Here is a 17,925-nt window from a genome sequence, read left to right on the forward strand (position 1 = left end):
AATTTAATCCCAATCAAAAATGCCAATTCCCTGAGCTGAGCAGTTTAATTTTTCTCCGCGAGTGAAATTTGTGCTTGGCGCCATTAGGAGCAAAGAGTAGGGGAGAGGAGAGAGCAACAGAGCAGAATCATGGAGTCCGAGCGAGCTGCACGCACGCTCCACCTAGCTCCACCAGCTACTCCCGCTCTGTGATCGCCTGCACATCGTAGGGGGTCTTTGCCTGCAAAAACACTCAATCCATGACTGGGCCCCATGGAGAGGCAAGGTGGATAAAGAATGGTGGTCGAACGTACCCTTTGGACGTCACACGGTATCGGGTACATGGGCCGGCCGAGGCCGGGGGAGCCGGCTCAACCGCTGAACCCATGCTGAACCTCAAATTGCATGGCAAAAGCCGTACCCACCTGACGTCACAGTGCTTCAAGATGGCAGCCAAAATCGAAATGCGACCACCATTCTTTATTTTTTTATCCGCCTTGCTCCTTGCTGTGTTTGTGTTTAGTCTCCCGTCTTTCTTGTATCGCGAAGTTTTTACGAGTGCTCTCTTAGCAATGGAAGCCTAAACGCCCTCAAGCCGCACTTTCGTGCGACCGTTCGCTTCAGAATAATGTTATCAATTATGCCGTAAGTCAATTTGCAACTTTTGAATGTAGTTATGAGGACAAGATTCATGATTGCACAAGTGGCAGGCTCTGTCTCACCTAACAATCCATGCCTAACGCCAAACCAGGGGTCCTTTGACCTTATGTTACATTATCTTCTTCTCGAATAACTCGTACTCACCTATTGGCGCTGTATCGAAGATGAATTTTTGATTCACCCGCTTTGTCTCTGAGACATGTATGGCCGGAAGGAAACAAGTCCTACAGAGTACAACAAAGTCGCTGTTCAATGGAATCCGGCTGAAGTCAATCCTTAAGTGGTGCATTCCTAGCCTTAAGTCTAATACGGTGACTTATGGGAGAACTGCAGGCTGTGTGTTTTCACAGGATTTGTTAATTCGAATAAGTAATATTTCCTGTAGATTTTGGCAACTAACGGTGACCTGAATCATCTAAAAGTATAAAATGTACGGAACTCCTGGTTTTTATAAAGTAAATTTTACATCTGGACTTTCTAAGGGAAGCCAGGTACTTGGAACCTGTGCATGGGGCACAGCCAGTTGCTGTACAATAGTCTTAGGAGTAGAGTACCTGTATTGAGAGAGTATGGCCACTGGGCCCCATGGAGAGGCCTAGGACCCAAAAATGGCGGTGCTTTGTTTTGGTTTTTGTGGATGGGAGGGGGGTCATTGCCAACTTTTGACGGCGTTTGAGTTTAGCAGAGATTCACTCTTGGCCCGGAAGGCTAGACTTACAGAAAATCCTGCCGCAGATCATCAGTAAGCGGGAGCGTGACACCGATGCGTGTATGCTCTCAGCTCTGGTGGAGAAAGAGAGAACTTCAATTGCACTTATGTATTAGCAATTATGTCGCGATTTCTTTACTGTCGCTGTAGACCTGTGGCAAAGCGCTCGCCTCCGGGGTGGGAGGTCCGCGGTTCGCGCCCCTGATTGGTAATATTTTGACGTCATTATATTACACATTATGTCATAAATGCCGCGAGTGGCCGTAAAGAAATACTTTTTTCCATAAAATAAGAGTGAGGCGTGCATTTTTGCGCACGTAATTGAAAAGGGCTCCTCTTGCAGAGAAACCTCTGGACCTAGGGTGTAGGGCCCTAATCTTACGTAGACCGTCCAATAATTTTTTTTAGAGGAAAAAGCAGACTCCGAAGACAGAAATAAATGTAACATTAGTGGGCAGTATAAACAAATAAATGTAAGTATGCCTTTACAAAGGGGCCGTCCGCAAATTACGTACCTAATGCACTTACAGGGAGCCGGGAGGAGGTCCAGAGGTGCCTTACCTACCTATGCCTATACGTAAGCCAAACGCAAAAATTTTGTTTCTTCCAAATTCCGTTAATTTAAAGACTTACTAGTCCAAATTTCGTTTTTTAGACGTTTAATGTTTTTTGGTTAAAATGTAATTTTTCTGAACTTTTTGAATTTAAAAACTGTTATTTTTTCAATACAACTGTTATTTTTCATGATCTCCTACCAGCGATTAGTAATGTTTAAAACAATACCGATTTGTTTCAACACCATTTTTTTTATTAAATTATGCATTTAAACGATAGAAGAGGGGGGGGGGTGTCATAAAAATCGGAAAAATTGCCTTTCGTAATTTATGGACGGCCCCAAAGAGTAATTTTGAAATTTCCTATTAGTATTTTTTGTATTCCTTACGCCTACGGTCGTTTTACTTCGAATTCCGTACTTACCCTATAAATAAAAGAAGAGCAATTGTGCAGATTTTTCTTTTACATAAAGGGACGTTTCACTTTAAAAGATTCCGTCTTGGTCCGCAGGAGTTTTTGTCAGCCCTTCCTTTAGAGCTCAGGGGCTGAATCTCTGCCTGAGGCGAGGACTGACAGAAAATCCTTCTCCGGGTGCGGAGTGCCTAGAGTCTGCAGAAAGGGAACATCGATGCTCCCGACTGCGCACCAGACAGTTTGCGATGGAAATTCGGCAGGATTTTTTGTAAGTCCTGCCTTCGGAATTCAGGAGTGAATCTCTGCTGAACACTCGACTCACTTTTGACTGTTATCACCAACTGCACTTGCTGCCAACCTTACTACATCTAAGATAATTTTTCTCAAAAATTGCACACGATTAGCCTTAAAAATATGTAAAGATGTCGCAATAGTGCATTTGAGTAAATTTCTCGTTACGATAAGCAAAGAAAACTACATTTTGAGTCATTTTGCATGACATGAATTTATAGCGTCCGCCAATTTTGGGTCCTAAGGGCTCCATTTAGCCTAAGATGGCTGAGCCAATCAGAGGTGGTAACCCCAGTGGCCATACTCTCTCAATATAGGTACTCTACTTAGGAGTAAGAACTTTAGAAAGTACCTTGGAAAGTGACTTCATTGCAGGGACCGAGAGTGCTCTTGAGAGCGGAGCGAAGAGCGACTCTTTTAGACGCCTCAGCTTGTGAGCAGGTGCCCAAAACTACCCTCCTTAAACTCCCAGGGAGTGGTTATGAAGCAGTCCAGGTTTAAGTTCGCTCTTTGCCTTTGGGCATGCAGAGTTTGCTCGCCCATGTCCGAAGATCGCTCTTCAGAAGCGAATATCTGCGATGCTCCCCATTGTGTAAAGGCCTGCTAATCCTCTGTACTCTCCCTATTGTCCACCCTCCAGATTCGTCATCTTGCGATGTGCGCGCTAATCACCACTGGCCGGCCATTGAGCAAGGACAGGAGGACTGAAGCGGTTTCGGAAATTCGGTCTTGTCCCTCCTCCGTCTTGGCTCTCGGGAGTTTTGGGGTGGCTTCCTTTGCCCTTCCTCATTGTCCTCTCCTACTTGTGCTTGCTTCGGTACAGTCTCGTTTTCCTCCTGTAGCCATATTTTTATTCACGCTCACTTTATCAACTTTGTCCAAACCTGTGTATCATTTCATTCTCCAACATAACAATTAAACCTATCTGACCTACTTACTATTTATTACTTGCGAAGAGAGGACGCCGTATGAATCTTCAGATGTTGCCATTTTTCCTTCAGTAAAACGCACATTTTTTCGGGAAACCTGTGAATATTTTTCTTTCGCAACTTTTCACAGAATTTAATTTGCAATACGATCAAATTGTGTAAAAATTTAAGGAAAAATACTCATGAATTTCCTCAAAAATTCATATTACATTACTGGAAATGTAGCAACATCCGGATGTTAATACAGCGTTTTTCCTCAGCACGGTTGTTTAGGGGACCTTTTTGCCGAAAGGTGCCTTTACCTTGAAAAGGAGAAAGAGAGGAAATTCCTCCAACTTGATGCCAATCAATTCATTTGATCATTTATGAAGGTCGTAATTTCGAATTTGATAACTTTTTCTTCTTTTTCTTTAACTGCACTACAATTTATTCAATTTTAACGAATAAATCCAAAGCGCATTCCGGAGATAGTTACGTTCCCCATCTTGTTTTTTTAAACTATATTTCAAGAATTCTTGCAGCTAAGTATTGATTTTAAGTTGAAAATGGATCAAATTGCTATGAAGAGGAAGAACACTGGATGAACCCTCAGACGTAGCAAAGTTTCCCATGTTAGAGTATTAAGTGTCAGGAAAATCTATGAATGTTCCTCTTCGCATTTTGAAAAGAAATATATTTGCGTTCAGATTCAAGCTATCTGAAAATTTCAAGAAAAAAAATTCATTATTTTCCTCAGAAGTAGACATTTTTTTGGGGGAATGTGAAAATTTGGGAATACTAATGCGGCGTTCAATAAGAATTCGGAGCGGGAGGGAGAAGGCGTAAAAGAGAAGTGGAAGAGCAAGCGGGATCCACATCAAATGATTGAAATGGTGTATTTGTGAGAAGTTGAGATTTTGCAAAATATCACTGTAACGGGGTGTTCCCCTACCCCTTCACTTTTCAAAATTTTAGCCCGCCAAGTAGCGCTAGTGGTTGCGTGGCGGCTACTAGCACTACTCGGCTCCCCTCTCTGCTTTTCGGTCTTCGAGCTCATTCTCTTGGTTCTGCTGTTCGGTCTGTCGTTTTACAGCGGTTATTCCTTTTTTTTCTCAAAATGTAAGTGTGAAACTTAGTCTGCCCTGACGGGGGGCTTAACCTGTCAACTCAGTTTTAGTTTCTGTTCTTTTTTTTTCTTTTTGTGTGTATTTATTCGTCTTGTCCGGCATCGCTCGTCAGTCTTGTTCTTTGTTCGCCTTCATCACCATCATACGAGTGTTCTTCCTTCATCTCAAACCCCTTTTTTGATGGGCCTTTCTTCCAGCCGGGGAAGGAAAGGTTCCATCACGATATAAGTAATCTCAAATGTAGCATTGCGTTTGAACGTATGATTTTTGTTGATTTCATTAATTGCCCCTCGATCCATTAAAAATACCCAGGTTGTAGAGCACCTTCAAAGGGCCGTTGTGTTTTACAGCGATAAAAATCTAGATTATAATCAAAGATTTGATGGCCGCAGGCTCATCTGGAAATAGCTACTCAGTATCTACTGATAGTAAAAGAATCATTAGAATCAGTTTTATCGATCACTAAATGTAATTACTATGATAAAAATGAACTTTGAAGAAGTTAAAAAGTATACAGCACCGAAAAAAATTGTCTCCTTAGATAGTTTTTTTTATTTTTGGTCCTCAAAGAAAACCGTCCCAATAGACGTTGTTTGCAAATGATACTTTTAAAATCTTTTACGTTTACTAAAGTTGCTCTATATAAAATCAAATTGAAATTCCTCGCCCTGCCATTGCATTTAAGGGTTGTCCCCCTTTAATAAGACAGAAAAAACAATCCATTTTTTAGGCAAACGAGGTTTCATTCGACCATGAAAAACGAACGATGTGAGATATATTTTGAAAAAATAAATGTGCCACAAAGGTTTTTCGAAAAATCAAGAAAATAACGTTTCTTGAATAGATTTGATTTAAGAGAAGGGATTCGGTGTTGATCTTTCGAACTGTGCAGAATTGAACTGTGCAGAACAGATGCATTTCAAAATGCTCTTCAGAATGTCAATAATCTACTAAAAATATTAAAAAGCTCCTAGTTGTCTTCAAATTTTTATGTTTTTAATGTATATGAGAAGGTGTCTGTCACTGGTCCTATTTTTTGGAGTGTCTATAACTGGTGACTTTACCTTAGGCGTTTATTTAGACTCCAGACTTTCTCTTAAAAATCATACTAGGATCAAGGTGAAAGAATTAAATAAAAAGTATAAAAAAATGTATTGGTTGTTAAGTAGGCAGAAGATCAAAACTATCAAAGAAAAACCAAATTTTACTGTATAATCAAATGTAAAAAAACCTATATAGGGTTATCTAAAAGTCCGGGACCCCCCTTATAACTTTTGAACGAAAAATGCCAGAGATTTGAAATTTGGGGAATGTTCCTAGATCAAAGGGAACTAATTTTTGACTCACCCAAAATTTCGAAAGGCGGCCCCCCTGAGGGGGGGGGGCGGACCTTAATCTTTTTTTTTCAAATGGAAACCCCTATCTTGTGCTGCAAACGGCAGGGTTTTTCCGTGGGGTTGCCGGCAAGTAGGGGACGGTTCTTTTTGTAGTCCGCGCATTTACCGCGGCATGAGTGTATTTTCCGAAGGGTAGCGTCACATTGGGGAATGAAATCATTTATCCCTCCCCCTCCTCTCTTCATAGATATGTTTCAAGAAACAGTTCCCCTTGGCTGATTAAACTTGACCCTGGATCCCAGTTATGATTTATACTAAATTTAGACCTATCCATTCCCTCATTTTTTTATATTCTCACCTGAGCGGATTCAATATTGGGGAAAAATTAATTGGACGTTGAGAAATATGTTCACGCCAACCCCCGACTCCCGCCTGTGTAACATATAAATGACCTCTTTCGGTAAAAATTAAATATGTAGGGTGGGCCTTCAAGGTGAACAAGTATTTTTACGATTCAAGTACGGCGGAAGGACCGACAAAATTCGGCCTCTGGCCGCGTAGCGAAATCGTCGAAATCGCCCGTTGACGGTTAATGAGCAAATAATTTTAAGTGAGTATTCAAACGATGTTTCAAAGGAAAATTTCCCGCCAAACATTATTCTTAATGACTTTCTCCGTACTCTGAATTTTGATTCATTTTTGGAAGTCGACCTCGACATGGCCACATATGTCCATGACTAAACAAAAAGCCTCTGAAAGTAAAGGCCCACTCTATTAAAACTCTGACTCCCCATCCTCACTCTTGCCCATCGACCGTCCAACTCCCCTTCCTCACCCCAAACAATCGAGCGTCTTTAAAATGATTTTATTAGAATAGAGAGAATATACAAGAATCTAGCATAAATATTCCATTCTTCTAAACATTCGTCAACTCTTCAAAATTCGTCGATATCCAGGTCAAAAATGTCAAAACATGCCATGCAGTAGCAATTAGACCTTGCCTAAACTACTGAGACTTTGTTCAAGGCATTTAATTGAAACGGCATAATTCTGGCCACGTGAACGTAAATTGGGGTTTAAGTTTTATGTGGGGAACTCCAATATGCATCGGCTAAAAATGATTCGACGCACACATTTTACTCTTAGACTCTTACAGACATGTTTACACACGCGCGGAGAAAAAAAAAAAAAACTCCGTTTTTGGAAGCCGCACTCGCGTTAGATGTACACACCGTCTGTTCCCGGCTCACGATCAGAGGCTAAAAGTTCTGGGTGTCACACCCATTCTGCCGTGCTACGCAAGAACGCCGTAAATCCATCAAGATTTTCCCTCGTTTTTTGGAACTTATACTTTATAAAATAAAAGCTGTTTTACCCATGCACTTCAAATTTTCAGATTACGTTCTTGATAATATTTGCGAAAGAATTCTGTAAAAACATTGTCCCGAGGTACACAAGTTTTTCTGCTATGATATATTGTTTCCATAAAATATAAAATGGCGTCTACCGCGATTTTGCGTCGCACGGCAGCACTACTCCGTACACTAAACCTGGAGCAATTGAAGTTACCTCTTCAGCATCCGGAACTTTCGGCTTCTCAGCCCGAAACGGACGGTATGTCCTTTGAGGCCGTAACTTTTTTCTGTGCAGTTTTTTTAATTTTTTTTTTTTTTTATAATTTTTTATTATTTAATTTGCTCCATGTACATATACTCATTCGCTTTTAGTGGCAAGTCAAAAGTATGATGAATGTAGCTCTTGAGAAGTTGGAATGGGCCTAGTCCTCCTAGAATTAGACATAAAATTAGAAATACGAAAAAGAAATAAAAGAATTAAAATTAGGATGTTATCTGCCCCCCCTCCCGCAAAAAAAAAAAAAAAAACTCCAGAGAAGCAAATAGCCCCTGAACCGATACATTTGCTCGCTGTATTGCATTATATGTCAGCAAAAGGAAAAAGTAAGATGTTCTTCCGGGATTTTAGATGAAGCTAGACATATTCCCCTGGATTTGCCTCCACATTATCTCAGTAAGGTCAAAATCAGTTCAACATTACGTTGGCAAGTCCCCAAATTTCGGGAAAAGTTAAAAAAAAATGATATTCAAACGGTTAAATTTAATTACCTTAAATTTCGTTTTTTTTAACTTTTCCCGAAATTTGGGGACTTGCCAACGTAATGTTGAACTGATTTTGACCTTACTGAGATAATGTGGAGGCAAATCCAGGGGAAATTGGCTTATTTCGCGGGCAAATTGAATGACCTTTGAATTGACGTATTTGGGGGTCCGAGCCCCCCCCTTAAAATTAAATCGAAGTGATTTTTGCAATTTTTACTTAAAAGCGGACACAATTTGGTAAATTTTCCCGTTTTATTTTTTTCTTTACGATAATTTGAAACGGAGTTATGATTTTTTGAAAATAGGTCAAATTTGACCTTTGACCTATCATAACTCGGTCAAAAATTAAGATATTGATCTGCGGTTTGCGCCAAAATTCTTAGTTGTATACAGGGTTATCCAAAAGTCACCTACCACCCCTGTAACTTTTTTTCTAATTGAGATAGAAGTTTGAAACTTTGGGAATGTTCCTCGGTTTAAGGTAGCAACTTTTTGGTCCCCCCAAAATTTTGGGGGGCGGCCCCCCTTAAGGGGAGCGGGGGCTAACTTTCTTTTTCAAATGGCAGCCCCCCTTTTGTGATACCTCATTCGAAAGATAATAAAAAAAGAACATTTTTGGCACAAACCGCAGGTCAAAATGTGGAGTTTTGACTAAATGGCAGCTGGTCAAAGTTCAAAGTGGCGGAAATTTGGCATCTCCGTTTTTTATCGGCGGATTGGTCTGAAACTCATGGTCGCAGGGTTTTTTGGGACGAGAAAAACGATTCTGGCACTAGTTTTACAGAAAAGTCAGTCCTTTTCAAAATGGCGGCTTAGAGCGGGAAGTGGATATTTAGGCTGCTTATCATGGGATTTGTGTGAGACTTGGTATCCGGGGTTATTTCGGCACGAAAAGAACAAATCTTTCATTGGATTTTTGAAATTTCTAAAAACTTTAAAATGGCGGCGAAAAAATGACGGAAAATCCATATCACGGCTATTAACCGATGGATTTGCACGAAAGTCAATACTCTGGTGGTTTTTGGCTTTCATTAGATTTTTGAAACACTGAATATCGTCAAAATGGTGGCGGAAAAATAACGGAAAATCCGCATCCACCATCGCCATTCGCATTATTGCCGCCATTTTAAAGTTTTTATAAATTTCAAAAATCCAATGAAAGATTCGTTCCTCTCGTGCCGAATTACCCCCGGATACCAAGTCTCATACAAATCCCACGATAAGCGGCCTGAATATCCACTTCCCGCCCTAAGCCGCCATTTTGAAAAGGACTGACTTTTCTGGAAAACTAATGCCAGTATCGTTTTTCTTGTCCCGAAATACCTGAGGATTCTGAGTTTTAGACCAATCCGCCTATAAAATACGGAGATGCCAAATTTCCGCCATTTTGTCAAAAATCAACATTTTGACCTGCGGTTTGCGCCAAACATTTTCTTTCTTTACTATCTTTCGAATGAGGTATCACAAAAGGGGGGCTGCCATTTGAAAAAGAAAGTTAGCCCCCGCTCCCCTTAAGGGGGGCCGCTCCCCAAAATTTTGGGGGGACCAAAAAGTTGCTACCTTAAACCGAGGAACATTCCCAAAGTTTCAAACTTCTATCTCAATTAGGAAAAAAGTTACAGGGGTGGTAGGTGACTTTTGGATAACCCTGTATACGAAACCTTGGCTTGTTATAAACCTTAAACGCTCTACTTTCATTCAGAATTGTTTTTATTTTTCTCCGTGTGAACCGAACAACCGAAAATCTCGAAAAACGAAAATTACGAAAGGGAAATCCTGTATAATTTCTCCAAAAGTAGGTCAAATTTTGTAAGAGTATTAATTTCATGCATGTATCCTAATAGCTCTCATCTTCCAGGAAATTTTGACACCAAGACCAAGATCATATGTCTACGACTTAGGTACTGTTGAGGAGTTACGCTACTTTAAAGGTTTTGACTTCGACCCCCTCTCCCCCTTTTCCCTGGGGGCTAGGCTAAAAGTAAGACCAGTTTTGAGTGTCTGGGAAGACCCTCTTTCATCCCTGAGAAAATTGTAGGATTCTATGTCCTGGCCGATTCGGCCGTTTTGTTATAGGGTCCTTTCTACTAATAGGCCGCTGAAGGAGAGAAAGGAGCTGACTGGAATAGGGAATCTTAAATTCAAGTTCAGAGCTCCAAGTAAAGCCATGAAATCATCGCACTGTATCCGAAAACTGAGTAAATTCCAGCCTTAATTGATTCCTATTAACCCAAGTCAGAAATGCGGCAATGGTTGACAGATGGAGGCAGCATGGCAGAAAGTTTATGTGTCTCCAGAGTCTAGAGAAAGGCAATTCGGTTTGAAATTGCATCGACCTTCTGTGGCCAGGATTTTTCGGTTTTCAAGCTCTTCAAGAGGGCCTTGCGCCTTGTCTGTTTGTCAAAAAGAGGTTCTAAATTCAAGAATTTGGGTTCTCTAAAACTTCTGATTTTGTCTCCATTTAAATTTAATTTTTACTTAGATAGTTGATGAAGCTACAGATGTGTATCTCACCAAGCAAATAATCCCATGTCCTTCCAAGATCATGTTTTTGAAACAGCTGCAAGGTTTTTGGGAGTATACTCCCTCGAGTCCTTTCCGATATGCAATCTTGTGTTTTTCCCCTGAAGTATTCGTTGGATACATCGAATCTCCCTTTTCCTATCCTTTGTCGACATCCATTCCTCTGGCTTTCTGTTAAGAGACCGGAGAATAATATTTTCAGTCCCTTCTTAGTCAAGCAGGAGTATTTGTTTCTCAAAGATAGTCATGCAATGTTGTTCAGTTAACGATATTTCTGGAAAGGTGACTTTTTTCCATCTACCTCTTACCTCTCTCATATCTCTCTCCGTCAGTACGAAAATACACTTAATACCATCATTCTTTAATTTTGAAACACTATGTTTAATTTACATGGGTTCTTGTTTTATTGTGTACGCTCTTCATTTTGTTCTAACATAGTTGCCAACTTGCCTTTGTTATACAAATGTTAATTGTAAATAATGCGCTCTTCCATCCACAGTTCAAAACAAATGATGAACATCAGTTCTTTCTCTTAAATATGAAATATAATTTTCAAAGAGGTCAATTTTTTTCATCCTGAGACTCATGAATAACCTGCAGTCTGACCGCTAAATTTGTTTGTATTTCAGGGCCATCATGGCTTCTTTCACTCTCCCAGCCCTCGAGGTACCTTCGCTGATAGAAGCATCGAATCTATTACCTATAAACAGTTTGTCGAGTTTTTTCAATGGAAAATCGACCAACAGCACAAATGGCAGCACAGATTATAGAAATCAAGATCGTCCAGCCGGACCAAACTTTGCTGCTGCCAGCAGCGGAGTGGTCTACGGATGTGCAGAATACTTATAAGACCACAGGAGAGGAGTATTTAGCTGGTACAGATGAAATTGATCAGGACAAAGCAGGTTCAGTTGTGAAACTTTCTCGGGCACAAGTGGCATCCAAACTTCTGGAGGATCTGGACAGTAGCTGGATAGTAGAAGGTTAGTCTTATTTGTCTTTAAGCTCTTACAAATCAAGGCACCCTGATATATTTAATAAAAGGCAATGGATATAAATAAATCTCTTGTGGAAGATGGTAGCTCAGGGTTTAAAAAATCCTAGGAAGCATGAAAATTGAGCCTCTTGCAGAAAGGTATTTGTATCAGGAAATGTTCCAACACTACAGATGACCCCTAGAAAAATCTCAGTAAAATATACTAACAGAAAAAAGTAATTTGCCCCTAAAGACAAGTATTAGACAAATTATTCATGGAAAACTTGTCTCAAAAAGCAACGCCAAACACGACCGTTTTTTGGCACAATTTGAGTCCGCGAGAATTTTTTGAAAACCGGGTCCAAACGATACCTTATGATACCCTAAAACTCTGGTAAAAACTTTAGCTTAAGTATACGCACGGTTTTTGAGGAATGGGGAGACAAAGTTGCCAAATCGCTATCATTCTGGACAGCATTTTTACAGCCAAAAGACGGGGAAAATGGACGAAAAAGTTACATCTTTGATGGGTTTTGGCTGTAAATGTCCTTATAGGACCCTTGTGCATATAACTGTGTTCAATTCAAAAATTTTGGTCGCACAGTGGTCCAACATGGGCAGAAATCGTGGTCAAATCAGGATTCTTGGTCAAATTTTTAAAAATGGAAGTAAAATTGTCGGTCTCCTGCAGTTTTCACGGCTAACCATGTTCTTATTGATCCTCAATGCATTAATTTGTGTTCAGGTTCACATATTTTCATTGCATAGTGGTTCAAAATGGGGGAATTAGTGGATGAATTAAGACCCTTTGTCAAATTTTTAAAAATGGAGTAAAACGGTTGGTTCCCTGCAGAGTTTAGATCCCGGAAAAATTCATGTATTTAATTTTCTTAAATTTTTACTGTATGTTAGACCATTTTGTTTTGAACTTTGTTGTAGGTTAGATTTTGTAGCATTATTTCAGTAAAATACGCAAACTTTCAGAACTTTAAAAAAATAGGGACGAATTTTCTAATAAATTTAAAACAAGATTTAAGAAAACAAAAGATAAATTTAAGAAAAAACGGAAAACAAAAAGAAAAAATTGAAAAAAAAAAAAAAAAATTAAAAATCAGGAAACTAAAAATAATAATAAAAACAGAAAAAAATATAAAGAACAGGAAAGATGAGAAGAAGACAATAAACCATAAAAGTACGGTAAAATGATCAAAAAGTTTCTTCAAAGATTAGTACCGTAACTTAGTGAAGAAGCTTACCCATTGTTTTTAATGCAATGTAGAGGCAAATAATGCTGCAAAATCCAATCTAAACAAAGTTCTATAAACAATGTGGTCTGACGTACAGTAAAAATTTAAGAAAGTTAAATACATGAATTTTTCCGGGATCTAAACTCTGCAGGGAACCAACCGTTTTACTTCATTTTTAAAAATTTGACAAAGGGTCTTAATTCATCCACTAATTCCCCCATTTTGAACCACTATGCAATGAAAATATGTGAACCTGAACACAATTTAATGCATTGAGGATCAATAAGAACATGGTTAGCCGTGAAAACTGCATGGGACCGACAATTTTACTTCCATTTTTAAAAATTTGACCAAGAATCCTGATTTGACCACGATTTCTGCCTATTTTTGACCACTGTGCGACCAACATTTTCGAATCGAACACAGTTATATGCACAAGGGTCCTACAAGAACATTTACAGCCAAAACCCATCAAAGATGTAACTTTTTCGTCCATTTTCCCCGTCTTTTGGCTGTAAAAATGCTGTCCAGAATGATAGCGATTTGGCAACTTTGTCTCCCCATTCCTCAAAAACCGTGCGTATACTTAAGCTAAAGTTTTTACCAGAGTTTTAGGGTATCATAAGGTATCGTTTGGACCCGGTTTTCGAAAAATTCTCGCGGACTCAAATTGTGCCAAAAAACGGTCGTGTTTGGCGTTGCTTTTTGAGACAAGTTTTCCATGAATAATTTGTCTAATGATTGTCTTTAGGGCCAAATTACTTTTTTCTGTAAGTATAATTTACTGAGATTTTTCTTGGGGTCATCTGTAGTGTTGGAACATTTCCTGATACAAATACCTTTCTGCAAGAAGCTCAATTTTCAGGCTTCCTAGGATTTTTTTTCGTACATTTTTCCCGTCTTTTCGCCGTAATAATGCTGTTCAAAATGATGGTAATTTGGCAACTTTGCCCCCCTCCCTTTCTCACAAGCTGTGCAAGTACTCAAGCTGCAGTTTTTATCAGAGTTTTAGAGTATCGTAAGGTATCGTTTGGACCCGGTTTCAGAAAAATTCCTGCGGACCGAAATTGTGCCATTTTTGGTGTCGCTCTTTAATCGGACCGAACTGAACAACTTGTTTCTAGTAATTCTTTAAATTTAAGGTTGCCATTTTACATAAAATCAGCATTTCTAAAGGATTCTAGTAACTTGGGTTTAAGAAAACTAATGTGCTCAGACTTGAGGCCAATATCATACCTTAGAGATAACTTGTCCTTTGCAAACTGCATACTATTGTAACAATCATATAGGCCATATTTAGGTCCTTACAACAGGTATCAGTATGAACTGCTGGGGCAGGTAGGTGAATATAGACAATGAAAGCAAGAAGTGCAACACTAACTGAGATGAAGAAAATTTGAGTAGGTAGTTTGACTTTCATTTAAGAAAAGCTACTTCTAAAGTGACATGTCTATCAGTTAGTTTTGGTGCTGATCGCAATCTCTTTTTTTTTGTGCTACTTGCAAGGCTTTGATGTACATATGACTGTCTCTCCCTGCCACAGTAAATCGCGACGAAGAAAATTATTCCTCACATTTTTTATTGAATATGGAGGACCCCACAGAAAATAAACTTCTCATTTCCATTCGTAAAGTATAGTTTGTCTTCGGTGGCACCTAAAAGTTGTACAAGCCTCCTATTTTTAAACCCTGGATCACAAATAAACAGTTTCAAAATTAAACCCGCGTCATTAGCAAAAGCAACACAATCTCGAACAGCTTTAAGTGCAACTTAAGCAGGATCAGTATCAGCGGTTAGCCAGTGATCAATAATTTGTTTCCCTATTGTGTTCCTAATGGAGAGGATTCCCTTAAAAACAGCAACTGAACTCTCATTTGCTAGCTTGCTCGATCGCTTCTGACCATCATCAGTGAAACCATTGACAAAATCTCTTTTGATGTCATGCTGTCAATATCTCTTCATCGCTATTCTATCAATTACATTATCAACGAACAGATTTTCTTCTTATGAGACCATGTTTTCACATTTTCACTTAAACCATGTTTTACATGCTCATGGATGCCTGGTTTTAGATGAAGAAGACTCTGATAACGATTTATTGTGGATATGCTAGGCAAAGGTATTAATTAGCCAAATACTTGTAGCATCTTGGCCTGTGGTACATTAAACTGAGTGTGAAATCCCTCAGATTATTGCTCCAGTGCATGTTTTTTCTTTTATGACCATTCAGATTCAATTGCGCTTGAAGTAGGATTCTCATTGCTGGTTTTAAATGTGGTTCAGCTGCTCCAACAATTTCTCGAGCTGAAGGAGAAAAAGGGAAGTAGGTCGGTTTCTTGACTTTTGATTTGCATCTGCAATCTATTGATGGTCTTGTTTTTTTCTTTAAGTCGCTTTTGCAAGCCTTCAACTCGAGCACTTTCACTCGCTTCCGTACCATCGGCTGTTTGCAATTTGCAAAAGAAGTCACGGAATGTTAGCAACTAATATAAGGCAATAACTAATCTTTCAAGCTAGAATAAATATTGAGTATTATAAGAAACTAGCCGCTGTGACTCGCGTCTGACTGGGGGCGGGGGCTTTGCCTCCTGGATCTCTGACTTACGGCTCACAAACGAGCCTTATTCGGTGCTTTAAATGCAGAAAGCAGATAAATTAATGTAATTTAATAAGAACTCGTTTCTGAATACATGAATTCAAGAGTAATTTGTCCCTAAATCAGTTTACCTGTCATCAGCCTCTACTGAGCTTCTTTGTTAATCAAAAAAAAAAAAAGCAAAATTGTAAGGATGCATTTTGAATATTTTCCCTGTAGTGATTTTTTCTCTTCTTTCTTTTGTAACCATAAGGTAAAAAAGGCGAATGCCTTCCTTAAATTGACCATGTAAGCCCTTTGCACATGCTGTTAGCCAGTGGGAGTAGCTCACTGGCTAAATCTATTAGATTTTCTTGAATTTAAATTTAATTTTGGTGCTTTTTTCCGTTCAGCTCCCCCACTCGGTGGACCCAACACTATGCTATTTATTGAATAGGGAGAGGAGGATTCATTTAGGATTATTTTCTCACAGCTTTTACCACAACGCATAACAATCACACTCATGTAATATAATTGATGTAGGTTCAAATTTATATTACATAAGAAATCATATTAAATCTCCTTAATTCTTTAATAATTCTTCTCTTCTCACACTTCTTTTGCACCTAAAATTCTCGTGCAATAATGAGTTTCAGAATCATAAATTATTACATAGATTGATAATTTTTGCCTGGTGATACATGAAATAAGTATGAACAAGGCCTTAAACAAAAACAGTAATAATTGAAAAAAAACCAACTCATCTTGAGACTACTTGGACCATACTTATTAGAGGAGTAAGGTATAAAACTTATTTTCATCAAAATTTGAACAATCACCACTGAGAGCAGAAGAAGAAGGGTCACAGGTAGAGTTGAACAGTCTCTTGCGACTTTTCGGGCCTGACAACAATTAGAAAGAAAATAATCAAATCATTTCCGTAAAAGCTTAAGATTCATAAAATCATATTCGTGTATACTTAGGAAACATCCAGAAATTATTTTTTGCTTTAGTTGATGAAGAGGAAGAATGGAATGTGACAATCGTTTTCTGCTTCAATGAGTTTACATTTTCCACTCTAGTTTAGAGATTGTCCCATGTGCTTAATGTTCTTAGCCCTCTCTCTCTCTCTCTCTCTCCCCCTCTCTCTCCCTCTCTCTTTCTTTCTCCGCTTTATAAACCTCTTTCCAATCCCAATTAAAACGTTTCTTCAATAAATGCATGTGCAACAGAGTATCTTAAAGCTAAAGATTTTACTGACCTGCTGCTATTTGATGACTTTTTTTCAAAGGACTGAACACTTAACTTGTGAAGCCTAAATTACATTCCTGCAGTTGTAGATATTTTGGCATTTGAATTGCAATGATGGTTTGATTGTTTGTCATTTTGCACACACCTATAATCACTTGAGAGCGTTCGCATTTCTTGACATTAGAGGAAACCTCGAATACTTACCTTAATCTTTTCGTAGAGCATGAACATTCAAATGAGGAGAAAATGGTGACAGTAAAGTGCTCCGAGATAAAAATGCCAATTGAGTTAATGCGTTAAAACGAAGGGGATGTACTCACTCAGGATGCTAACTTTCCCAACAGACAGTTCCATGATCAATCCCCGACCCTCCCCCTTTCTTTGTTTTTAGAACGCAGATATTTTTTATTTTGTATCCAAACAAAAATTCAAGGGTACTCTATATCGATATGAGTTACTTTTCCGCATATCCCAAATTTTGAGGGGTGTAGTCAACATTTTGTAATGGTAACCTCTCCTTAATAATACAAGTTATACATTAGGAACAATATAAATAGATGGCAGCAGATAAACAAGAAATTAGGTAAGAAGCAAGGTCTCTTAGCTTTCGTACTTAGAGCTTCAGAGCTTAGCTTTAGATTCATACAATCTGGGAGGCAGAAGGAAACAAGAGAAATGATACCCTGATGAATTGCGCCACTTGCAATATTGTAACCCTGCCATTAATTTTGTTTTACTAAAGCCTGCAAGCCTTACCAAGAGCTCCATCACAAAGATTTAACAATTTATGAGTGAAGAAAGAAGTTAGAGGCTTGGAGAGAGAAGTTGTAGAAAAATACGGAAAAGTCAGGATGACAATAGAGTTGACCCAAGACAAACTCGAAAAATACGGAAAAGTCAGGATGACAATAGAGTTGACCCAAGACAAACTCTTCAAAAAACCGTGGTTGCAAATCATGTAGCCATTTTTGGGGGAAATCCAAAAATTTTATTTGATTCAGTTCTACCATTGTAAATAATGTAGAAGATTGACGATGCCTCAATCAGGGTGTCTACTAAAACAGGCTGGCTAAAAACCAGTGCTTGAACAGTACTTTTTCAGTACATTCCCAAGAAATTCAGTACCTTAATAGGAAAAATCAGTAATTTTCAGTGCCTCTATTCGACGAAAATCAAAAAATTTCGAGAATTTGAAATTCTCACTCAAATTGGGACAAAAATGACAAGGTTACGAATTTAAATTAGTGGTTTGACAA

At 38.8% G+C, this 17,925-nt stretch overlaps 1 protein-coding gene across 1 annotated transcript in view; it reads left to right on the forward strand.

Moving 5' to 3' along the window:
* Positions 1 to 465: 465 nt before the first annotated feature.
* crc (bZIP transcription factor crc) overlaps positions 466 to 17,925 on the forward strand; it is a 71,537-nt gene continuing 54,077 nt past the window's right edge. The window contains exons 1-2 of the mRNA XM_019045949.2: positions 466 to 624; positions 11,250 to 11,603. Coding sequence (XP_018901494.2) covers positions 11,348 to 11,603 — 256 coding nt within the window. The 5' untranslated portion in view covers positions 466 to 624; positions 11,250 to 11,347. The remainder of the gene's footprint in view (positions 625 to 11,249; positions 11,604 to 17,925) is intronic.

This window comes from Bemisia tabaci, chromosome 1 (genome assembly GCF_918797505.1).
Source record: "Bemisia tabaci chromosome 1, PGI_BMITA_v3".
Taxonomy (NCBI): Eukaryota; Metazoa; Arthropoda; class Insecta; order Hemiptera; family Aleyrodidae; genus Bemisia; species Bemisia tabaci.